Raw genomic sequence first — 26,332 nt, 5'->3', positions numbered from 1 at the left:
CAGTGATTAAACCTGTACCTATGGCAACTTTGAGACCTCAGCAAATGTAGAACAGAGTAGAATAGAATAGAATAAACCAGGTTAAAAGAGACCTTAGAGATCATCGTGTCCAACCTATCATCCACAGAAAGAGAGTTTTGCTATTGGAATGGGCTGCCTGGGGAGGTGGTGGAGTCACCATCACTGGAGATGTTTAAGAGGAGACTGGATGAGGAACTTAGTGCCATGGGTTAGTTGATTAGATGGTGTTGGGTGATAGGTTGGACTTTATGGTCTTGAAGGTCTTTTCCAATCTGGTTGATTCTGTGTGATATTTTGTGAACTCCTGACACTCGGGCTCACAGTCTCCTCTTGCTGGGAATTAGCAGATCTGTAAAAGCAACTCAGTTATACTGCAATACAACAAGTATTTGTTTAGGATCTGTGTTAGCTGTGACACTGCTAAATAGGTAACCAGAAAATAAAACCAGAATCATTTCAAATAAAGAAATAACAGTGTCTGTAAAATAATGGACAAATCCAAGCACACCTTCTCTCACTTCTTAAACTTGAGGATGGCTCATCTCCCACAAGGGCAAAGATGCCATCCCAAGATGGTATGTTGTAACAGAAGATCTTCTATCATCAGGACCAAAAGTGACTGGAGGAAAGCCAAGGTTAAAAAGAAACCAACAGAAATAAAATAACAGCAGGAGAGTTGTAAGGAAGGTGGCACATCTTAAAGCAAGAAGCCTGATAATCTTTATGCACAGGAAACCACACAGCCCACAGATCAGCCTTGGCAACAGCCGAAGGTCACCCCTGCTGCATGCTGATGTGCCCCAGGGGGTACTGCAGGCAGGGGAGTAGATAAAACATCCCTGCCTTCAGGGTATGCTATGAGTCGAAATAAAGCAGGACCTTCAGCCAGAAAAACTAGGATATGTTCTCTGAAGGCAGGTGAGGAAGAAATAGAGATGTGGACAAATGGGAAATCAGAGGTCACTAAGCATTCGTACCAAAAGTATCATAGGCAACAAATCTTCAATCCTCCTTCGTTAAGTCACTGAAAGAATGAAGTCCTGCCCATCTGCATCTCAGCTGGCATCTGATTTACCCTACAGACAACCTCTCTAAAAATATTCAGATGTCCCTTGTGAGTCTTTTTCTTTAAATATCAGAAACTGACACTTACATCAGAGCCAGCGGCAGCACTGCTGTCCCAAGCCTATGCAAGTCAGCAGTATCCTAGAGTGACATTGATTTGAATAAACTGCCAGCTTCTATACAGCTGTTAAGATTTGCAAATAGGCCCTGCTGTAGCTGTGAAGTTCAAGCCTGAATTAGGAGAGAACCTGCAGTGTAAAATGTGACTATACTAACTTTTTTGATAAGCATAGAGCTATACATAGAAAATAAAATAATGAATGAAAATGAAACAGGAAGTGACAGTATGAAGAATATGAGCCAGAAGCCTTGCATCCAGCCAGGACAATCAGAGCAGCAAAGAAAGATCTGTCTCCCAGAGTGCTTGGTAACAACAGCTGTAAACATGAACGAAAATAATCTAGAGGTGACTTGGGGGAAAAAAAAAATGTATGTCTTGACAAAAGAAAAAAAGGCGTCCTGTGATTATATGGAGTAACTTCTCCTGTATCTGTGTTGAAAAATTATCTTGACAACTTTGAGCTACTTTTCATCGAAATCTTCATTAAAAGGAGAGTCCCAGAAATCACATGTTACTCCAGCTAACAATATGGCAGTTAGCTCCAGTGGATACTGTGGTATTAAGCTACCCTTCACTATTCAAACTTTGTAATTGAAAACTGGGTCCGGTTCCTCAGTTTAGGAAGGATGCTGAGTTGCTGGAACCTGTCCAGAGAAGGGCAACAAAGTTGGTGAGGGGTTTGGAGCACAAGCCCTATGAGGAGAGGCTGAGGGAGCTGGGGTTGCTTAGCCTGGAGAAGAGGAGGCTCAGGGGAGACCTTATTACTCTCTACAACTACCTGAAGGGAGGTTGTAGACAGGCAGGGGCTGGTCTCTTCTCCCAGGCAACCAGCACCAGAACAAGAGGACACAGTCTCAAGCTGCGCCAGGGGAGGTTTAGACTGGATGTTAGGAAGAAATTCTTCACAGAGAGAGTGATTGCCCATTGGAATGGGCTGCCCGGGGAGGTGGTGGAGTCACCATCATTGGAGGTGTTCAGAAGGAGACTTGATGGGGTGCTTGGTGCCATGGTTTAGTTGTTTAGGTGGTGTTGGATGATAGGTTGGACACAATCTTGAAGGTCTCTTCCAACCTGTTCTATTTGATTCTATTCTAAACCCCAGAGCACATGCAGCAATTTCAGGATCAGCTGCTGTACTTTTGAGGCTGACATTGGGAGCGTGGCATGAAAATACAACAGCTGCATTTCAAATTGGCTAAAATAAAAGTTTATTTTACTGTTACAATATATAATCTCTTCTCAATACAACTCACAAAGTGTTTACAAAATAGTCTCATCCTCTGGTGCATTTTAGACACTACTTTTATACAAACTTTAAAGGTAAAATAGGAATTTGTAGCTAGAAATGCTTCTGTTACGTTCTTTAGAAACATCACAAGAATTACTTCAAACAGGACTTTTTTTTTTTATGGTGTCATCTTCACAGATGTAAAGACCTGAGGAAGGATTCATGAAAGCTTTCTTTAGATAAACAATGTCAGGCCTCTTAGGTTGACAGTGAGCAAGTGCATCTGAGATAATGAGGTGTTCTGAAACACCTTACAGAGGAATCCCTTCCCTTTCTCTATGCTGACTCTAGGGAGTGGAGGGAACCGAGTGCATAACTGTAGCTTTCATGAATCCCCACACCAATGACTTAGTATGCAGCAACATCATAACACACAAGGCTCTGGTCCTTAATGCTGCACAAGAAACCATGGAAACCTCGCACAGAACAACAATTGAAGTACTTGAAGTTGTCACAAAGCCTATGATTTTAATATGTTAAAAGTTACCTAATGTCCTCTCTGGATCTAGTAGTAACAGGCAAGTACTGTATTACCCAACCCTGGTTTCCACTACAATGCACTAACACACATTAGAAAGAGTGGAAAAAGCTACCATTTTCATGGCTGCTAGAAAGATATGTGCTAAAGTGAAAGGATTTATGCTCCTGCCAGTCAAGTCAGTCGACAGATTTTACATGAGAGCAGAATCAGGCTGACAGTTACTTTACATAAAGCAAGCAGGTAGAAAGAGGTGCTACTTTTTTCTTTCCTTTTTTTTTTTTCATGCATAGTTCAACCAGCTTACAGCCAGCTCATCTCCATTAAGACTAGAGATGCATGATCCACCATTTGGTATAAGCCAAACTACCAGCAAATATATTTCCAGTGCAAAAAAGAAAATTGTCTTTCCTCAAGAAAAACAACTACATTTAATGCTACTTCTCAAAAAAAACACCCCAATGCATATGCTGTGGCATTTTCTTATTTTGGTCTTAATTTCCCAAGTTCCCTTCCCTTCCACAAATCATATCCAAAGACAGATGGTCATAGTACACTTATTTTTTCCCCCCCTTTTTTTTCAGGCAGATGACTGTCTCCTCCCCATAATAAATTATACTGCCCCCCGATGATCATCCCTGAGAACACTGTTCTAGCTAGACACTTAAGAGAGCAAGCAGTATCTCACAGCTTATAGGAACAAAAGGCTGCTCACCTCGTGAGATCTTGTGGTTTTGAAAAGGTAGAAAATAAAATGCAGCTACTCTGAGCATTGAAATTCCCTGAGCTGAGTGAAATCTGAAGACAGTAACACAAACCATAGTAACATCTATAGCCATGCTTACAGCAGCTGTAATTTTTGACAGTGGTAAAATGGGATGTTACATTACAAGCCTACAGCAGTTACTGGTGGTTCTTTTTACTTGCTTCCTGTCACAGGAAATACAACGGCCTTCTTTGGTGAAAAACAGCAGTGAAGAAGCTTGATGACTTCAGATTCTTTTGCCTTCTGATATTCTAGCAATCTTTAAGTTATAGGCAGCGGGGATACTACCAGGCTATAGTGCAGTACAAGCAAACCATCCTGTAGAGAAGAGAAAGAAATTATCATCACACCATCATCTGCATGAGACATTCGTGTCACTACCTAGTATGACAATTGCTGCATGGCAGAACCTCCTCTTCAATCTTGTTCACAACCTTGTACCATGTCGCTTCTGTATGGCAAATCCAGGTTTTGAAATATCAAGGTAAATGATTACATTTCCTCTCTTTTACAGCTTGTGCTGCTTTCCACATGACATTATGGGGCAGAAAAAGCAGTAATTGAGTATTTTTGGAAGATGCTGCCAAAAGCTGTACTGGAAGGGCCTCAATTGCTGTTATACAATTACCAAGTAGTGAATGCAAGGGATAAAAAGCCCAAACAAAACTTTTTAGTCTATTAAGTCATGTTTCTCCTCTTCTGAATTTGCTCCACATAGTAAAAAAACCCTTTCAGCTGTGAAGCAGGACACTTTCTGACTCATTAGTCTCACCTTACCTAACTCACAGACAGTTGATGAAAGGCCTAGCACTTAGCTTCCACCATCAATCCACTAGGAATCAGTCTTGTTGCACTAGGCCTACTTATATGGACAGGCTTCAATCAAAGCTTTCTTCTGAAGAAAGAACTACATTCATCACAAATGACATGCCAGAACTTCTAACATATTTTGCTTCTGATGTTTTTGTCTATTAAAATATTGGACATATGTTCCAGAGAAGTTACACAGTTCTGTTTGAGGGGGTATATCAGCACATTGAAAAATGATAAAGCATTAATTAAGAAAATAGTAACAAGACTGTCACCTCTCTACAGATTCTGTACTGTAACACAGTAACAGTAGAAAGTACTTATATATCATAGTTTGGAAAAGATATGTACTTTTTCAAACAATTATTTGTGTGTGTGTAGAAATGCTTTTTACTGGTTGGTGTAGCCTCAACTACTACTACCACCACCCCAAAAAAATAAAGCAAAAATCTCTGAGCCATTTTAGACTGAAGAAAATGTAAGATTACATTTAAGATTAAATTCTTTACAATGAGAGTGGTAAAATACTGGAACAGCTTGCCCAGTGATGTGGTTGAAGCTCCATATCACAGTATCACTAAGGTTGGAAGAGACCTCAAAGATCATCAAGTCCAACCTGTCACCACAGACCTTGTGACTAGACCATGGCACCAAGTGCCACGTCCATCCCTGGAGACATTCAAGATCAGACTTGATGTGGCCCTGGGCAGCCTGATCTAATTGGAGGTGTCCCTGCTCACTGCAGTGGGGTTTGGACAAGATGATCTTTGAGGGTCCTTTCCATCCCCATGCAAGCTGTGAAAACTAAGTTCACTTGCTCTAGATGAACCTGAAACATCACAGTATAAACGTCTTCTGATGTTAAAAGAGCAGCAGCAACAAAATGCCTTGTTTTTCCAAATTCATTATCTTCACAGCAAAAATACATCCACAGCAGATGTGTGCTCGAGGGCCATCATACTTAAATTATATCACAGCTCTCACCGCTTAGCTTAGGAAACCAAAAAAATACAACAGCGTTGGGTTACAAAGAGACCATTATAATCTGCAAGACCTCTGTGCCAAGGACATACAGAAGCTACTCCTTTTAGCTTCTCCCAGGTGTAAGCTCATAATAGCCATCAGTGACACAGAGTTTTGAGAAAGCCAGTTTCAGACAAGTGAAAATAACTACCAGCTTGGGTCATGTGGCATTTCTGCAGCAAAGGGGAGGAAGGCAATGCAGGGAAGAAATTACATTCCTGCATAGTTATTAATAAGCTTCCTTCTTCAGCTACTTATCAAATTCTTAATTACAAGCAGATCTCAAAGGTCAGTAACAAAACTGAGAGCCTTTACAAAATTCCTGTGTCTTTGATCCCTCCTTGCAGTATATTCCACAAGTTTGTAGCCGGGAAGGGGTTGGTCTCTTCCCCCAGGCAACCAGCACCAGAACAAGGGGACACAGTCTCAAGCTGCACCAGGGGAGGTTTAGACTCGAGGTGAGGAGAAAAGTTCTTCACCGAGCGAGTCGTTCGTCATTGGAACGGGTTGCCCAGGGAGGTGGTGGAGTCACCATCCCTGGAGGCGTTCAAGAGGAGATTGGACGTGGCACTTGGTGCCATGGTCTAGTCATGGGGTCTGTGTTGATAGGTTGGACTCGATGATCCTCGAGGTCATTTCCAACCTTAGTTATACTGTGATACTGTTTAAAAAATAAAGCAAATTGCTTGCTTTTACAAAGGTTCTGTGCATTGTTTTGCCCTAAACAGAACCTAAAATCCTATCTCCAGCTAATTAGATCCAACCAACCACCCAGTTTCAGAAATGTTAACATATCTTCAGATCTACAAAATCTATCCCTGAATGTCTTTTAGCTTTCTAGCAATTACTCTGAAACTAACATGCTTACCTGTTTACACTCAACCACTGCAATTAGTTGCCTATGTAGTCCAATTTAAACAACCCAAACAGGTTACTATGGGGCCAGGATCAGGGATATTTGTTTTACTTTCAGATCACACTTATCTTCCCACACGTGTTGGGATGGCACATGGTTATACAGACCAGCTAAAATCCTGCTGGCTTACACCTGGAAGAGACTTTCATTTACTGAGTCTCTAAGGTATCACTACACTGTATGACTCAGTAAGACAACCAAACTGAAAACAAAACCCAAAACCCCAGAAGAAAACATCCAAAATCTTCATAAAACATTTAAGAACCATTTAGGAGGAGTAAAAGCTCCTAAAAAAACACCCAACAAACACCACACCACCCCCCCCATCAACCACACAGTGATTATGGTCCAGAAACATAAACCACACAAACCACAAAATATGCTGGAAGACATTCCAGTGTAAATGCTGTCAGAGAATGCATGTTTAAATTAATGCTTTGACAAAGAAAAAATTATGTGCATTTTTAAAGTGACTTCTGTCATCAAAAAAGAGTAACTGATGACATGAATGGACTTGCAAGTGAAAAAATGGGCTTCTTCCTCTCAGATTTTCATTTCAGAAGAGCAGCTATTTTTCTCCTCTGTACTGTGACTGTACTCATCTAAAAAAAACCCAAATCCGATGTTTACTCCTTTAAAGGACTTTGTATGGTCTAAGTAGCTACTGAAGCTATTTTCTTAGCATGAAGCCTCTACAATGAAACTCAGAAACTGGCAAATGACAACAGCAGTTTTGAAGGGTGGCATCCCAGTGAGAGCTGTCAGGGGCATTGCAAGCTCCAGCACTGGTTTGGAAAGGTTGGGATGTTATGCTAGTACAAGATGCCCTTGGAGCTTAATTTAAAACCCATCAAGTATTCCTCTGTAGCTGTAAGCTCACTGAGACAGGACAATCATGCCCCTCATTAAATTTCAGGTCTTGATTAAAACCAAACAAACTCCAACCAACACAAACCCCCAAACCCTTACCATTTTTAGACTTGACCTATCTTTCCCCCTGCCCCTACCCAGATAATTATCTAAAGACATTTTCTAAGGCTTTATAACCTTAGAAAGGCCTCCTCTTGAGTTCTGAAAAAGAATATAATGTGAAACTATAAAATCCAAGAATGTCACAGTTATCTCAGAAGGAAAAAAGCAGCAGCCGTGGTTTATTTGCAACATTCCTACTGTAACTATCTGGCATCTTAAGAGTTTGTGCAACAAAATGATGAAAAATTAAGGATGAACCTGATCTTTCCCATTTTCTGGCAAAATTGGCTATGAAAGGCCAAGACTTCACAACAATATTTTTGTCTTTCTGTTTGCCCAACAGAGCAGGCTTGTATGAATTCATCACTCATTATAATAACAAGACTTGAAACACCACTGGAGAGTGTATCCTGAGACAGCTGTTCTCTTGGTGGAGCTGCTGACTGGTACTTAGCCACTAAACATCAATCACACAGACCCAATTCTGACAAGAAATGAAAGACACTAGGCTGATCCATTTCTGACAAGGAATTAGACTGATGCAGTTTTCAGTATGAAAAGTTTACATATTAGGATGGAAATTTAAAAGCAGGTACATTTGTCTACATCCCTGGAATGAGAAATAAATCATCCTCCTGCTAGTTACTGAAGCATCTAGTAGAGGACATTTCCATCACTAGGTATGGATTGCTGTATTTACTTACAATGAAATCATTACAGTAGAAACAAATTTGTTACCACTACTGGCTTACTTCTGTTTTTTTTTATCCCCTGCTCCCCTAATTGAGTTAGGTTAGATTTTTATTACATATTATATAAGCAGGTAAGACTTCAAGCTGGGCACTAAGCCTCACAGACTTTTAACACTACCACAGACTTTTAATGCTTGCATAAGTCACATCTACCCTCACTGTGGGAGCCTTTAAATTAGATAACAGGAAACGCAATGCCCAAGATACCTTGAAACCAGCTTTCCACTTCTTGCCCCAACACAGAAAGCTTCTTATAGCATGAAAGGGTTCAGCAGGAAATCTAAAAGATTGTGCATGTGCAAGCAGATCAAGCAAACTGAATTTGCTACTATTTTAGTCCTTCCGCCATCTGCTTAGATTGCTTTCCAAATGAAGTCTCACTCCAAAACCTATTTCTTTCCAATGTATGAGAGCAAACATTAACCTTTCTGGCTTCCAAGTTTAGAGTAATATACAGGTCACCATACATCATAATTTTACATCTGTATCTTGTTATGAACTGGGCAGACTACTTAATTGTTTTTGCTGCACTTCTGAAATGGTGTGACCCTTCTATTATAAAGATACTTGAAAAAATTCCCAAGAAAATTAAAACCAACTTATTTGCAGAGCCAGCAGCACTTAAGACAGTAAATTAACAACAAGAAATAGTTTGCTACAGCTTCATGCTGTGACCAGGATCAGCATAATGTGCATCAAGCATATTAATTGCATTCATTACTCTGTATCTTTGGCTTGTATTTTTACAAGCAAATTTATTCCTCCGTCCCAAGCCCAAGGCTAGCCTTATTTGAGATGCTGCAACTCTTTGATTTCCTGCAGAGATGCAGTTGCCAGGGAGGGGAACAAGGGATGTTAATTGAAAGCAAGGCTAGCATAACTTAGCACTGTTAAGACAACAACTTGGTTTGTTGTAGAAAAAGACCCCAAACCTCTCGTGTTCAGAACATCGTCAAACTGTCAAGAACACTCTTAGCACATAGTATAATTCTCAACTCTATCTACCATATTGAAAATGCCTTCAGACAAGTTGGTGCTACCTGCTATTTTAAGAAAGAAGTATTTTATTCTAAAATAGAAAACCTGGACAAAGCCCAGCCCAGCTGCCACATGTACCTGCACTGCACTTTCTCCTATGGCTTGACGAATTTCCCTCAGTGTCTGGTAGTGTTCTAGCAGATGATCACCACATATTATGTCCACCTGTAAAGGAACACAAATATGGTCAACTTCAGCCTACCTTCAGACTAGCAAAACAGTATCTAAGTCCTTTAAATTTGATTACAACAGTTTAAATCTAGCATACTAGACACTAAAGCCATCTGTACCTTTGTTGGCTAAACATATTCAGCACAATTGCACTGCCATAATGCCTCCCACCCCATATCTCTGACCTGAGGCTGACTTCTGGAGCCAAGAGGACACTTTATTGTTTTACTCCAAGTTTGGCATGTCCACTGAAAACAAATTGTTTAGTTATAACTGTCATGAATTTAATGTGACTTTAGATGGTGTACTAAAAGAGTTCCACAAACATCCAGTCATTTATCAGTTGCAAAAAACAGCAAGCCATTTGTGACTGAGAGAAAACGAGCCATTGCTATTCTCATTCTCACAACGAGTGAGAAAGCACCTGAGGAAGTCTGCTTAATATGACTGGAAGTGTTTTAATAGAAAAGAACTACTCACTGTGTGCAACTGTCATTTACACCACACAGTCCTCCTTCAAAATGCAATCAATACTTCTGTGATGCAAGTGAAGGGCATGCTCAGCAATTCTAAGCAATGTCCTCTACTGCAGCCCAACTACGTCAATGATGTGTGCAGTTCCACAGGAGGCACTTTTGTTAAGTAACTGTCCACACCACCAGTAAATTGGTAAGGGGGAAAACAAACAGAAAGAAACAATGAGGTATTCTGAATTCCTTGCCTTAATGGTTATGAAAAAAAAGCTTCTCCATAAAGTTACTACAAATTTACTGTACATACAGTAAACCGAGTCTCTGACACTCCAAATTAGAGCAGCTAACACAGCATCACTTCTCTGTCAACTGCAGCTCGGTCACATTATCCTTATGACCAATTTCTGGGTACGGAAATTAGAGGGCACTCATCTGTGAATTGCAAACCTCAAAACTAAAGTTAAGAATACTGACAATAAGCTATCCCACAGCTTTCTGCAAGGAAAACATCTAAGCTCTGCCACTGCATTGGACAGGGAACATACTGCAGTATCATAGAATCCTTTAGGCTGGAAAAGACCTTTAAGATCATTAAGTCCAACCATTAACCTAACATTATCAAGTCTGCTGCTAAAGCACATCTCTAAGCACCACGTCTATCACTACATATTCCTCTATCTGGTCACTTTCAATTACAGGATGCACTGGGTGCTTCAGCTGTTGTACTGCCCTGGATTTATGCTCTTCAGCAGGCTGAGACACCATGTCTCACTTGTTCCTCATTACAAGATTTAGGAAAATGTATGCCTCATGTTGGCAGACCAAGTTCTGAAAATTGAGACCACAGGAATTCTATTCCTTAGAGGGTCAAAAAGGGCTAATTCATTTCACCATCTGTATAGTACGAGAGTGATATAGACTATTCCACTAACACTATGTTGAATCACAATGTGCAGAAGATATAAACTGCTCAGTATTCTGCTTTTAGCTTCTAGGAAGAAACTAGCAAGTAAAAACTAATCTGGATGTAACACTAAATAATAATTAGATATTGATCTGCATATACACACACATATATACACATCTCAACATTCGATGTATTTAACACAGAACCCAAAAGAATTTTTTGTGCAAGCCAGTTACAGCTATTTTTGCTAGTTCCCCTGAATTTCACCCTCCATTATTATTACTGCAGTAAGACAAACATGTCCTGCTTTACTTTCCAGTGGTATGAGTTTAATTATTCTGTTCTATAAGCTTACTTTTATAATTATTGTGCCAGAAGGCACTTGGAAACTCTTATCCTGCTCCCACTGAAACATTCATACATTATACAGAAACAGAAAATCGAATTTAAATGCCCAGCAAAGGATGCAAACTGCAGACAATCTTGTCAAACAGCATTAGAAGGCTTGTTTGAAAATGGCCCACTGCTGATCCTGCTGCTCCAGTTTCAAATCATAGTAATGAAAGATTCTGTGTCTTCTAATAAATGGAGTTTTTCACATTTACAGTGTTAGAATGCTCTGAATGCCAAATTCCTAATCTCTCCATTCCAGCATCAAAGCTTGAATTCGTGCCTGCTAATTGTTATACTAAGATTCATTCTGTAAGGACAGGATAATAAAATGTACAATGAAAAAAATCCCAGTTTAGCATGAAAATCAGTTGCAAAATGTGTCTCAGAGGGATCTTTGTGCCATAGAGAAATTAATACACTCCATTACAAAAGAGACACTGGCAACACAAGTGCTACAAATCTACTACAATTTCAGCTGAGTGTTAAAATCCAAGCCAAGCAGTACTGGTAGCTAGTGAGACAGCAGAGAAGTAGTTTGACCTTCTGCTGAAAAGAAACATGAAAGTGCAGCTGCTGAACACTCAGTCACTTCTGTTCAAGCTTTTATTAAAATGAAGTAGCTTTTCCATTATGTTTGCTAGAGCTATTTCTCTAAAAGCCACAATAACAAACAATTACAAATTAATACTCACCAAGTAAGAGAGACAGAAATGGAAAACTTGCATCTAAGGAACATCCCACCTAAGACTCATCTCAAGGGGGAATTTGGCCCAGAAGGCATTAGACCTCAAATCAATAGTTTCTATGCCAACTGATGCTATCTAGAGAATGACAGTTTTAGAGACTGACATGAGTGTTTGGGATATTTATGCAAAAAGCTGGAGCGCTTTCCATTTCCTCAAGCTGCTGTTTACTTCTCAAAGCCACCAGATACTTCTATTTCTGAGTCTAAGACTGGCATAAAGGAAATGCAGTAACTGTGGTGCATGAGCAGAGACTTCCCTCCAGTCCTTCCCGTGCTGCAGCTTACACACACACACACAGACACTTTCAGAATGCACATCTGTTAATGGAGCATTTCTGTTCCATAAGCTACATTCATGCATTCAGACCAGCCAAGCTTCAAGTCTCTTAAGGTTTTCTCTCAAGAAGGCTGGGGAGGGACTTCTCAGGATATCAGGTAGTGATAGGACTAGGGGGAATGGAATGAAGCTGGAGGTGGGGAGATTCAGGCTGGATGTGAGGAAGATGTTCTTCCCCATGAGAGTGGTGAAGCCCTGGAATGGGTTGTCCAGGGAGGTGGTTGGGGCCCCGTCCCTGGAGGTGTTTAAGACCAGGCTGGATGAGGCTCTGGCCAGCCTGATCTAGTGTGGGGTGTCCCTGCCCATGGCAGGGGGGGTTGAAACTAGATGATCCTTGTGGTCCCTTCCAACCCTGACTGATACTATACTATACTAGACTAAACTCTCATCCTTACAGAATGAATGACAGAAAGGATAATGCTGCTGTAGGATGACCTGAAAAGGCAGTAAGACTTTAAAGAAAACTCACTGTCTCCCCACTATTCAGCAGAACACAAACTATACAGGTGTGTATCAGATATGTGTTGAAGACAAATATCTAATGGATTCCAAACACCATAGCCTATATCTAGCTCAAATTAAATGTTATCTTCTTAGCTATTACTAGCAATTCTAGTTGCTCAAGAATTTTCACAACCTCCACCAACCAATTACAGCAAGAATATTTAACTGAGACCTTGCAATTAGAAATATATATAATGCATAAAATTAATTGCTGCCCAAAGCACAGAGATCAAATCAGAACACTCAGACAGACTCAGAGAAAATAAACTACAGTCAGCTCCAGTGATAGTAAACAACAAATGAAGCCTTAAGACATAGATAATCTGAATCATAATCCATTTGCAAACTCAAATACAGAAATCTGAAAGTAATTTGAAGCCTCAGACTACAAAAAAGTACGAAGGCAGTGGCTTCAAAACTCCTTCTTAGTCTTCTCTGTACACCATTGCACGAGTCAGATGACTTATTTCACACTTTTCATTAACCTCAGTCCAACCCACTTGTGTAGGACAATGAAGGGCAAATATTTGACTTAATTTCTTTGTATGGAATTTTAGCAAACAGGTCCAAGCACAGTCAGGTTCAGAATGGATACCATGCTTCCTATCACTTGGTCACTAAATCAGCTCTAACAGGGAATATGTAAAATACTCTCAAATAATACTCTTGCAGCTTGTTAAATTGATACTCAGTAGGAACTGACCACTCTCACAAAATAATCACACCTAATGTCCTCACTAGAAATTTCAACAATGAAATTAAGAATGAAATTCATATACTGAGGAGAAAAAGATGAAAGACTCTGTGCCCTCCCTACAGTCAAATCTTTTCATGTCTCTGATAAGGTATAATTAAACATTGTGGCATTATCTGTAGATAAATATGTGGAAAAAATACTGCAAATGCAGTGCATTATAGTTCAATGGTGTCGGAACTGCTTGTTTCTGAAAGAAATTTCCTACCTTCCCAAGGGAATCCAGCAATCAGAGTCTAGTTCTAAGTTGAATGCAAAACTGATGACATTTCATATGAAAATGGATTATTTTAGGTAATGAAGAACTGGTGAGAATTAAAAATCAAGCCTAAAGAAGTAATATTAAGAGGAAAAGCTTGTTGTCCTAAGTTAATATTTAGTTCTTCTTTAATACACTTCAAGGAAGCCTACAGAAAATGAACCATTGCAGTCCTCGACTGCCTTCCAAATTTCTACAACAAACTGCAAAAGCAGCCAAACACTCTCTACATTTACATTCCTTGCACATATGGTTTAAAATCTGTTTCCCTAAATTCTTCTGCCTGTGCTAATTTATACTCAGATTCTCCCTAATTTGGTTTCAGAGTTTCTGTTTTGTTAGTCATTGTGGGAAACTGGAGTGAGACACAATTCATTAGACTTATTAATCTTCAATGACATATCTGACATCTCATTTTCTGTGTGTTTACCAACAAGCCATCAACTTCAGTTCCGCATACTGCAATGACAAAGTGACAGCTCACTACATACGCTCCTTTAATTGCAGATCCCCATGTGACAAAGAAAGGATCAGTCAAGATAGGCAAAACATTTCCTGCTTCACTGTCTTGACCTTTTAAAAATATGCCTGAGTATCTTCAAGAAATCAGCCCTGATTTGTGGCACAGCAATTACAACAGGGAAAAAAATAATCACCTGACTGCAGAAAATAGTAGATTTATCCTTTCCTCCAGTTGGAAAAGTTTTTGCACAGAAGAGATCATTGAGATTAGAACTAGCTAATGATTGTGCCCTACTCCTGGTTGTTAGAAGAGATAAAAGTGACTGGGTCAGAATCAAGCAACATCTTGAGAAGGAAGTCTATGGAAACATCAGCTTTTGAGACACAGGAACATTTACTCAGAGTGGATCGTATCCTCTCTGATCAAGTCCAGGCAGAAAGTAACTAATGAGAGGAAAATTCTCAAATTACCTCTATTAGATGGTCTCAAGATTGCAAAAACTGAAAGACACCCAACATACAGGCCTAGCTTGACTTCAAAGATGAATAACTACAGTTACTATTATGGATGTTTACTGCTCCTGAAAATTGAGTTACAAGTAGTACATCAGAATTTCAAATGAACAAAATTCCTTCCACTCAATTAGATGACAACACAATTAATGTGTTCGTTTCTCTAGCCTCATTTTTAGCCTACTTTAATTTGTTCAGAATATCAAGTCATCACCACCTGAGATCTACAAGCTCTCGCTTGAGAAGAAACCAGCACATGAAAATATTTTACTTCCTTCAGTGCTTTGTCACCACTGTAAAGTGGCATGAATACTCACTATTGAGGCACATGGTCATGCTCTATTGTTTTAGTTACTGCTGCATGAAAACACAGCCTTAACTCCAAAGCCAGGCTTAACGTCCACTATCTGCCTAATGCCATCAGTATTGGCTCAATTTACTGAGAACTGACAATGTTAAGAATCACTTACATATTACAGAACTCAATGCTGAATGATTGCTGAAGTATGTTGAAAGCAGGTTTGGCATGCAATTCCCATCTAAATGGCTATGAAACAATTACGAAGTTAAAATGATTTTGTGTAATCTTCTGCTCCTTTGAACTCATATTTGGAGGCATGTGACTACCTTTGCATTCATACCTTTCATTGCAACACATCCATCTATGGCATTAAGTCTTCCTTAGACCCCATTTGCTTCTTCAAAAGTCAGTTAAATTTTACTGCTATCCAACTCCTACCTGTCTGCCTTCACATCCTTCCACATTCACATTTTCCAGTCAATATACTCAGTTTTACCTTTGAAACAGCAGTATCATAGTATCAGTAAGGGTTGGAAGGGACCACAAGGATCATCTAGTTCCAACCCCCCTGCCATGGGCAGGGACACCCCACACTAGATCAGCCTGGCCAGAGCCTCAGCCAGCCTGGGCTTAAACACCTCCAGGGACGGGGCCCCAACCACCTCCCTGGACAACACATTCCAGGGCTTCACCACTCTCATGGTGAAGAACTTCCTCCTCACATCCAGCCTGAATCTCCCCACCTCCAGCTTCATTCCATTCCCCCTAGTCCTATCACTACCTGACATCCTGAGAAGTCCTTCCCCAGCCTTCTTGTAGGCCCCCTTCAGATACTGGAAGGCCACAATTAGGTCACCTCAGAGCCTTCTCTTCTCCAGACTGAACAGCCCCAACGCCTTCAGTCTGTCCTCACTGGAGAGGTGCTCCAGCCCTCTGATCATCCTCGTGGCCCTTCTCTGGACACTTTCCAGCACCTCCATATCCCTCTTGTAAGAGGGACTCCAGAACTGGATGCAGTACTCCAGGTGGGGTCTCACCAGAGCTGAGTAGAGGGGGACAATCACCCCCCTTGATCTGCTGGCCACACTTCTCCTGATGCAGCCCAGGATCTGATTTGCTTTCCAGGTTGCAAGTGCACACTGAGAGCTCATGTTGAGCTTCTTGTCCACCAGCACCCCCAAGTCTGGTGGACGAGAAGCTCAACATGAGCTCTCAATGTACCTTTATGTTTTGAATTTCACCCCCTGAAATCCTGCATGGAATTTCAGAAATTATATACAATAAATTATAATGAAAGTTCAAACATGCTGCAAATGAGTTTCATTCTTTAATCCTTAGCTCACAGGAAAAAAAAAATCTAACATTACTTCTAGATGCTAAGAAATAATGAAAATGGTCTGTCCGGAGCACAGGTATTACATTGATCACAGCAGAGTTGTAAGAGTGGCATACCTGACAAGTAGGGTCCAGATCCATTTTTCTTCTGAGGAATTTCTCCACATGTCCAATTGTTGCCTCCCCTGAAACACGGACAAACTTCTTTTCCAAAGGCTACAGAGAACAAATGGAAGATTTTCAGACAATGTCTATTTTAAGCCACCATCCCTTGTAAATGCTCAGCCCACAACAGAAGCCAAATAACAGAAGGACACAGCTTTAAGTTTTGGACTCTCCTTGGATCTAATTCTAAATCATTTCATAGGAAGAAGACTACAGATGTTTTAAGACTCCAGATTCAAACTTCCTGCTGTTTAAAAAAGCCACTTATAAACAACCATCTACTGACTTAAATCTTATTATTGAAGCACCAAAGAAAGTTTACTATTAATTGTGCACAGAATTTAGTATTACACATCATTTTAAGAACTTCTCCCTCCCACGAGTTTCCTCATGAGAAAGTTTTCTTATTTTCTTGTGTACCAAACATGATTCAGATAACCAAACCATGTCATTTTATAATGCAAGGAGCTTAAGTCCATTAATATTCTAGAAGCATTATGAATTCATCTGGAATCAGTTTAACTGTCCATGAAATTCCAGAGTCAATGAAAATCTGCTACTATGAAGAACACAAGAGCAAGACTGGTCTGAAATAATTTCTAAATGCTTTTGCAGCAAGGACTGCAATGACAAGGCATTTGTTACCTCAGCCTCAAAAATTTTAATGGGTTTCTCTTCTACAGATAAAATTTTAAACAGCTGACTAGTGATATGGGCAGCTAAGCAAAGATGCACAGAGGCAGAGCAGATGACTGCACTCAGTGTGATAAATGGAGTACCTATTGTGTCAGTTAATTGGATTTTTACACTGGCTTCTGAGCAGCTGTGATTTGCTATCTAGGTTCATCATATTCTTTCAGTTTGAAAGAAGGGGCAGACAGCTGTGGACTACCCTTGAACCCAATAATGACTCTAACCATGCATTCATGATAACTGTGTTTTTGGAACTATAGCTTGATTTATTGATGTACAAGAGCCAGAAATGACGGGCAGACCTGCTCCAGGGAACCATGCTGCAGCCAGCTTGGTGATGCTGAGTATATGCTTGCTGCATGTATAAATCACAGTTTATGGCCACAGACCTTGCAAACTGTTCTCTCCCTTCCCTCTCTACTTAAAAAAAGCTGGAAACTTTCATATATGAAATTCAACATCTAGTCGAAAAAATAAGACAGATAACCAAGTAATTCAGGATTATTTGCAGCACACAACTGTTCACTGCAAGTAATGGTGAGCATGCTTTTATCTTTAACTTTAAAGAGAGCAGGAACATTTATGGCTTAAAAGGGAAAAAAACAACCTAAACAAAAAAAAGCAACAACAAAACACTTATGAAAAAAATAATAATCAAAATCCCTTTCCTGAATCACAAACACTCCTTAACAATGTTTGAGACAAGTATCTTGTAAAAAAAAGGCAAAGTATGTTTCTGAATAACCTACAAAAGCTTTCTAGAGAATCTTCTTCAGAAACTACTATTTTAGACAATGTCTATACCTCTGTTTAAGATTCCAATAAAAGGCATATAGTAGTGTACCTTGTGGAGGGAGATGGAAGAATAACAAGCTAGAATCACCTAGGTAAAATTTTGTCATCATCCTCCCACTGGAAGTTCAATTATGTATCCTCAGGAACATTGTTTTTCCTATTCTATGATGCTATACAATAGTAAGTTTTGAAGTATGCTGTAATCCATGGTTATTTTTCACTATCCTGATGAAAGTTCAGGCTGCACTCAGTGTATGAAAACCAAACTACATGAAATACATTGGTTATACATATTTCTGAAGTAAATAATGAGAGAAAAAATTAAAATCACATCTGTACCTTAAAATTCCCTGTCCCTTCATCAGCTCTGCAAAACAAGGGAAGAGTAACCAGTCACTATTGTACAGGTGAACAGTTATTAACATTCTCATGCTCTTTATTGCAATAGTGACTTACCTGTTTAGTAGTCTGGCACGTTAAGCTTATTTTCCAAGCTAGGCCCTTCCTTTCATTAAACTCTAACACATGAAATACTATTAGAGTGAATTTATATATCTTCATCTTCCATCCTTTATCTGGTATTCAATTTGTTTTGTGAATTTGGCTATTTATGACTTCAAGATTTGTCTACATGAAATGGGGAAAAAAAACCCCAAACAAAACACCACCATCCTAAAGCCATTTTTAAAGGCAATAGAAATTTCAACCCACCATACCTTTTCATAGGAATAAGTTGTAATATTAATGCTGCTCAAACACCCACACTTCATCATCCTTGATATTTGGAACTTTACCAAATAGTACCTAAGAAGCTGCTGACAGAACATACCCAACCACTGCAGTGGCTTTCTAGGCCAGCTGTTGGTCTTCCAGACTGTTTATATCACAGGGTGAATGCTAACGCTGTCTAGAAACACAGGAAAGCAGCTGGTGTTTCTCTGGAAGGTGAAAAACACACAAAGGTGGCAAATGACCAAATTCCCAGCTGCCTTCAACAGAGCTTCATTGATATGCACTGTCTAACCATGGGATCATCTATACTCCACACCTCCATCTTGTAGTGCAATGTAAAAATTTCTCAATTAAGTCAAATTAATGACATTTCACTATTCCTGCATTGCATTAGCAAGCATGTACATATGAGAGGAAAAGATGTAGGATTTCATTGAACTGGAAGAAGGCAAAACCCAAACACCTTTATAAACTGACTGTATTTCTACTGGCCACTTGATGCTACAAACAAATGTACTTGAAGTATTTGCACAGACTACACATTAGCATGGCACTGCAAGTTACTGTAATTGAGTTAAATATGACTACATACCAGCTATCAGAGAACATTAAATAAAGCTGTCACAAAAATCTGCCACTGAATATTACAGTTACTAAGAAACAAACATAGAAAAGCTTTTCCACTACAGCTGTCACCTTTCTTTGATACAGTTCCACAGCCACAGGCAACTAGATGCTCTAAAGACACAATGTAGACAGCCAGGCTTTCAAAAAGTAACAATTTCTGCCGGCAAACTCAAGCTATTTCAACTTTCTTTATCAAAAATGCTTTATTAATCTCTCTATAGATGGTATTGGCACAACAGTACCTGCCTTGCCAACAACGCTGGAAGGGAAGTTTCATTTCAAAGTATCAGAAAAACAAATACCACCACACAGAGTAAAAAGTCATTTGAGGTCTTAGCTGCCTGACATTTTCCACTCACTTTAAAAAAACCACAAACCCAAAACATACCTGCTGAGAATCACAGGGGGGCAGAAGTCATGATGAGACTTTCACAGTGGAGGTCTAAAGTACTTTAACTACAGTGAGTTCAAACTGTATCTAATCCTGCAGACAATCTAAAGAAGCTTTCTTACAGAGTCACCAAGTCTTCCAGCCTGAAAGACTTTCAGTTCTCGAATACTCCCTTCTCAATCACTAACATAGAAATCTGCATATGCTGAAAGCATTAATATTTTCCCTTCTTGTGTTCCTAAAAACAGCTCTAGTGTTTGGGCTGGATTTTCCACACACTGCCCATGCTAAAGGCGACTCCCCATACAAAAGCTTCAGTGTAATTCACTGAAATCCTGTAAACTGTCAGGCAAACTTAGGAGCAGACCACAGTACTATTCCCACCTATAATATTTAGAGGAACACTACTCTTGTCCAGGTTGTAGTTACACTCTCAAGTCCAAGACCAAGTCCTAGCACAGTCAGCATTAATGGTACTGCCACCTACAGGAATTAAGGAGGTGCAAGAGACAGGTATTTTGTTTGCTGAGACTACTTGTTTACTGAGACTACTTTCTTAAAAATAAAGACCTGCAAGCTTTAAAACTACACTTCATAAGAAGTTATTTTCATAGGAAAACATCTTATGGATTTAATTATCTGTATGATCTAACTGCATAGTTGGCTCTCACTACTGCACTGGAAGTTAAACCAGTTATTCACTGCAATTTAGAAAGGAGAAAATGCACATCTGATAAAAACCTAACATCCAGTTAGTGGTCCAACACCTACAAACAGCACTCTCAGAACATCCACAACTCACCCAATGAACTCCAGAAGTATGGAGATGTCAAGTTCCGGTGGGATCCGGAACACAGAGCCCAGAACTTTTCGAGGTCTTCCTCTGCTCACTGGAACTGGCTGTGGGACAGCTAAAATATTCAAATAGCCAAAATGCAAACACAACTTGAAATAAAAGCAGTATAAGACACTGACATGTGCCAAGCAAAACAGATTAGCTCATAAGGAAAAAGAGCCCATGCAATTCTGATTTTTTTAAATTGCTAAATAATTTGTTTATACATTTCAAGCTGTGTATCTGAACCAGCACTTCATTAGCTTTCAGCATGGCACTTTTCCAAAGAGCTCTTTATTTGATAGTAAGAACAAAACATACTAATTAGAATAATCCTTCATCTGTCAAGAGACTTAGAAGTTCTTATTCTCCTTTTTAACATCCATTGTTTATTATGGGCCAGAAAAAAAAAATTAAAACCCAACACATACTTTATGTAAATTTCCTGTTTGTAGGCAAAATACAATGTTGTTAAAAAAACATATCTGACCAAGATCTGGTTTTAAGTGCCGCCAGTTCCACTGAGTTTTGCAAAGCTGAGAACTGTGACAAGTTACACTAATCGTGACAACCAAGAATCCCCTCTCTCCAATGGGATGTCTTCTTCAGTTATGAGCTAATTGTTGAAGGAAAGTCCTGAAGAGTAAATGGTATAATAAATATTTCCTTAACAATGTCCTCAAAGTGATTACAGCTCACCTGGTTTGGGCACTTCTAATCCTCTTTCCTTATAGAAGTCATGCATTTGTTTCTTCTCTCCTGAAAAAAACCCAACCACAATAGAACAGATTGGAATGTTATTTTAGATGCTAAGACTATCCATACAGTTTCCAATTATCTGAGCAGTAAAAACTTTCCAAGTTCCTACAGGTCTTCATCATTAGTATTCCATAGGGGGCTAGGACAATTAATATATCCAGAGTAAGAGTTTTCTAGCAAAAACTAGGGGGTGAGAATCAGAGAAACTGGCTATAAATCACACTGAAATAGCTGCAAAAACTTCTGTCATGACTCCATTTTTATACCACCTGTAGTCCACATATATCCACTAGATGTGGGTATTTTATTCAGTCCACCCTTGTGGACTGTGCAGATTCATTGGTAAATAACATGACAATGAACACATCTAAAATCAGAAAAATAAATACAACAGTGAAGGAAAAATAAAAACATTTGAGAGAATTGATCCCAGCAAACTTTTCAACTGCACCAAATGAACTTATTAGATGGAGTGGTATTGTCTGTACTTATACAAAAGTATGAGGCATGGCTAAGAAGTACTATCTAAATGTTTATCTGGATACAGTGATACCTGAGTTTCATGAGACAGGGTATATACCACTATCCATAACACAATTTAGCAGCCAGAAAGATGCCAGTTGTTGCAGCTAATTCATTAAGATTCGCAAACAAACATTAGAAAACTATTTTAGAGCCCAGAATAGAAATGAGGCTTTAAATTACTCTCTTTTCTGTTGAGTCTTTTCAATCTCTATATGGTAATAAAGAAACAGACTTACTTTCCTCCAAATTGACAACTAATTTATAGACTATGTCTTGCAGCTGCCGGTCCAGTCTATTAAAGAAAGAAAAGAAAGTAAGTGCCTTTGGTGCAATACAAAATTGTTTTGTTGAAATTCGAAGAGACAGCAGATAACACCACTGAAATTTGACATAGACAGTGCAGCAACTCCCTATCTGTCTAAATTCATGTCGTGACTGCAGAGCTCCAACAGAAGCAGCAATGCAAAGTTATAAGCACCACCCTTCAAGACTTCATGAACAGTTCGAGAAACCAAACCTCAATATTCAGAGTTAATAACTACACTGAGCCAACAATGCTTTGTGTGAAAGGAAAGCAAAGCAAATCATCTTGTATTACCTGTAACTCTGAAAAAAAGGCTTAAAAATACCCAGGGGGGAAGGTAACACACTCTAGACAGGGATAAAAACTAGATGGGAAAATAAAAAATAATGGAATACTCTTATCTTCACTATTGAGATGAAACTTTATTAAAGAACACAATGTATTTCCTGTAACTGTTCCTTCTTTTGAAATACAAAAGCACAAGTCTGTAAACCAAAACATTTAAAAGCAAGCAGCAAAGCTTGAAAAAAAATTTACCTATAAAAGTGGCATGAACTTATTTACCTGATATTATAAAGAGGCTGTGTCTGATGTACAACGATATTGCATTTGGGACATCTGTTGCTGTAGTAGAAGTGTCTCACTATGCAGCTTTTACAAACTGTAATGAAAAGAAACCCCATAAAAGCCACATACTCATTATACAATGATGTCTGTCTAAGCAAGAGGAGCAACTACACAAAGACTTCCCAAATAAAAAACTGTCAGAGACAATATGAAGCAAGTTGCTTCACTTTCAAACTATAGTAAACAGCACCTCACTTCCTGGTACAGGATGCAACACTCACGATTACTGAGTTAGAATTATACTTATGAATAATTCCTACAAATAATCCTAATCCGACTGCAAAGGTAGGGTTCAACATTGTGATTATGCTACTTAGAAAAACAGTGCATCTAAGACAACTCAACATTGACTGCTGCAGACAAAGGTTTGCTAAGAAGCAACCTACAGACATTTTCAGTAGAGGAACCAAGGCAAGGAATTGTACAATTCTGCCATTTTCATGGTATTTTACACATACTTTAAATATCTGGAAGGCAAGCTAAAGAGTGGAAATATCTAGACTAAATAATCTACTAACTACTGAATCAGCTCTGTATCAGCCTGCACATAGAATTTTTCCACAACATTTACCAGGAAAGTTTTAAGAGAGCACCACAGTTGCACTTGCACCATACATTGTCCTTAATAACAGTTTTGCATTATCCTAAATTACAAACTCCACTGAATATTACATGGTATGTAGCAAAGAAGTACACAGTGTCCAAAAAAAATGTGAAGAAGAGAGGGGGAGAGAAAGGGAGGAAAAAGAAAGAGTTTTCCTTCTATGTAGTGTTAGCAGCTAGAAGGACTAAAGGAGTAGGAAGCTAGGGTTCTTGATTCAGGTACGAACATGGATGTGGCTAAAAGCAGCAGCTTCACAGAAAAGGGTTTATCGGCTTTAAGAGAAAATAGTTGGGTTAGTAATGGAGGAACTGTTAAGATGACACAAAGACTGAGGGGGGAAATAGCAAGAACACTGAAACCAGTTTTTAAATATCCATTATTTCCTATTTATCAGATTATAGACTGTTCCATGGGTGCATATAACTCTTTCCATATCTGAACAGGTACTTCCACGCAGACACTTACTGAGTTCTGTGAATTTATATGCTCATATCGACAACAGTCTATAAAATTCTCTGGTCCATTATGAGCACAGCCACTTAACTTTCTTTTCTCATTTGTATACTCAAATTGCTAGAATCTACATAAATAATGAAAATACAAAAATCATATGGAAGCTCTATTGGTGTTTTACGTGGGCTTTATCTTTCCCTCCATCATCTTCCTTGCTACATGGGACACTAATCTGACTTAATGATTGATGGATTTCATTATTTACTAATGCTTAAAATATCCACAAATATATTTTCCTTAAGGAACAGAATAAACACAACAGTCACTTCAAACAGAAAATTATCTTTGTGAAGTCAGAACATCTCAACAGCTGATTTCTGCCTGAATTTGCAGCTAAACTCTTAGAATGACAATAAGGATACTTACAGGTGTGCAGGCACTCTGTAATAGTTGTGGCATCTATAAAGTAACCCTTGCAGATAGAACACAGGATGTATGGGGTCAAGTCTGCGAGGTTTATCATACGCTACAAAGAAACAGTTCATAAGTTTGAATACACAGAATAACCATGAAATTTCATGATTATAGCTTCCAGAATATCACAGCCTGAAACCATGAATAAAAGTCTGGATCAATATGCTACAGAAATGGATTTTCTCAAGATGTCAGTCATTGCTCACATACAGCTATTCCTATACTGACTTTCTTCTAATCTTCTGAATTGACGTTTTGGTGACTGGCAATAAATCACGTCTGAAAAAGCAAACTATAAACAATGATTTTTGAGAGAGTTCTTTTGGATAAACCCTTTAACAGAATGTTAAATGTAGCAGCAAGCTTTATGTGGATACTTGTAGCAAACACTCTCGACACTTGAAAACACACAGCAAACGCGTTGGAGCCCACAATCAAGATATATCACTGATGGTGTCTCTTGTTTCTACGGACAAATGCATATTGAAGCAATGACTGGAATTTCATTGCCCTGAATTCCGCTTATGAAATACATTAATCAGGAATACATGCAAGTAGTTCAAGAACACTTTTCCTGTCAGCAGTCTACCGTTTCAAAAAATAATACCTTTCTTCACCAGCAACTAAACGACATGTCTGGAAAAAAAAAAGTAACACACCAGACTTTTACATTCTGTTTCCTCTAGTCTCAAGTCAGATTAAGAAGCTTTCTTTCTCTCAACGACACGATTCATTTCGCCCGTGTCACTGATAACCACCCTCTCAGCTACGCCAAGAGTTTGTAAGGGCATAAGCTAAGTGATACAAATACAGCGAACTTGGATAATAATAAAAAGCCTATTACCATCCAGCTCAGATTGCATAAGCAGAGGTCCAGATTGGCACCTGAAAGTTTTCAGAAGTCCCCAAAAGCACAGAAGTTGACATCCATTGCTTGCAGGACCTGCCTGGAAACTGCGGACTTGGGCAGAAGGCAGGCCTCACCTGCAGGCAGGCGCTGCCGTTCACACCCAGCGCCCTCCCCACAGCAGGGCAGATTGCCCTCCCCACCAGCTCGTGCCCTCCTCACGCTCCCGTCCTTCTCTCACAGCCGCCCTTCATGGTACCTTGCTTCCCTCCGCTCGGGGTCGGCGGGTCCCCCCCCACCATCCCGGCTCCGGCCGCACCCCTATCCCGGCGGTGGGAAGCGCGCGCCCCCACCTCGAGCTGCACGCGCCCCCCGGCGCGCGGAGCACGCCGGGAGCGGGGCCTGGCGCGCGTCGGAACCGTTGTGCCGGTGGCGGCCGGTGCCTCGGAGAACGGTCTCCGCAGGCTCGCCCTTACCTCACGGTCGTCGTCCGAGTCGAGCTCCCCGTCGTCCATCCCGAACCGTGCCCCAGAGTCTCCCTCCAGCTCCTCTTCTTCCATCTCTTCTTCCTCGTCGTCTTCGTCGTCGTCCTCATCGCCACTGGACTCCGAGCGGCTCCGCTCGAACTGGAAGGGGAGAGAGCGCGACCCTGAACAGCTGGGAGCCCCCTCCATCTCCCGGTCCTCATCGGCCGGGCCCGCACCTGCTCCATCCCCGCTCGACAGCCCCGAGACCACAGAGCCAGCGTCCACTTCCATGTCCACGGCTCGGGGTGGGAGGCGGGGACCGAGGCGAACGCGGGACGGTCTGCTGGCCGCCCGCAGGGGACGACAGGAGCGGCAGTCCGCCTCACAGACCTGCTAGGGCGCGTGCTCCCAGGTGGTGCGGGGCATGCTGGGAACTGTAGTTTGAGTAGTCGGCGCCATTGAGCGACTAGCAATTGTTATAACCTACAGCCTTCCTTATTTTTTGTACACTCCTCACTTCTCCAGCTAAAAATTAAGTGACTTGCTTCATTAAAGCACAGGCAAAGAATGTGTTACAAGAGTGCATCAATCACAGGATACCAGTTTCATTCAAAACCCATGGGTTTTAAT

At 40.1% G+C, this 26,332-nt stretch overlaps 1 protein-coding gene across 1 annotated transcript; it reads right to left on the bottom strand.

Moving 5' to 3' along the window:
• Positions 1–2,398: 2,398 nt before the first annotated feature.
• On the bottom strand, positions 2,399–26,058 carry PCGF6 (polycomb group ring finger 6). The gene is made up of 10 exons (XM_068139461.1): positions 25,712–26,058; positions 24,341–24,440; positions 22,795–22,891; positions 22,163–22,218; positions 21,342–21,401; positions 20,610–20,718; positions 18,397–18,424; positions 16,522–16,620; positions 9,329–9,415; positions 2,399–4,057 (listed from the first exon to the last, which is right to left on the bottom strand). The coding sequence occupies exons 1-10, from the start codon at positions 25,991–25,993 to the stop codon at positions 4,001–4,003; spliced, it is 975 nt and encodes a 324-aa protein (XP_067995562.1). The 5' UTR covers positions 25,994–26,058; the 3' UTR covers positions 2,399–4,000.
• Between the last annotated feature and the right edge of the window lie 274 nt (positions 26,059–26,332).

The sequence above is a fragment of the Melanerpes formicivorus genome, unplaced genomic scaffold, assembly GCF_026170545.1.
Source record: "Melanerpes formicivorus ecotype bairdi unplaced genomic scaffold, bMelFor1.0.p_v2 SCAF_6, whole genome shotgun sequence".
NCBI lineage: Eukaryota > Metazoa > Chordata > Aves > Piciformes > Picidae > Melanerpes > Melanerpes formicivorus.
Note: the sequence above shows the minus strand (reverse complement) of the source record. Positions and strands in the feature narration are given on the sequence as shown.

What these genes read in the sequence shown, in the direction of transcription:
- PCGF6 (XM_068139461.1), bottom strand. Translation starts at nt 25,993, where the DNA reads ATGGAAGTGGACGCTGGCTCTGTGGTCTCGGGGCTGTCGAGCGGGGAT. An exon ending in AGTTGTCAATTTGGAGGAAA is followed by an intron (nt 21,402 to 22,162) that starts GTAAGTCTGTTT and finishes GGTTTTTTTCAG; the next exon opens with GAGAGAAGAAACAAATGCAT. An exon ending in TAGGAGAAAGTGCAGTGCAG is followed by an intron (nt 4,058 to 9,328) that starts GTACATGTGGCA and finishes TCTTCTCTACAG; the next exon opens with GATGGTTTGCTTGTACTGCA.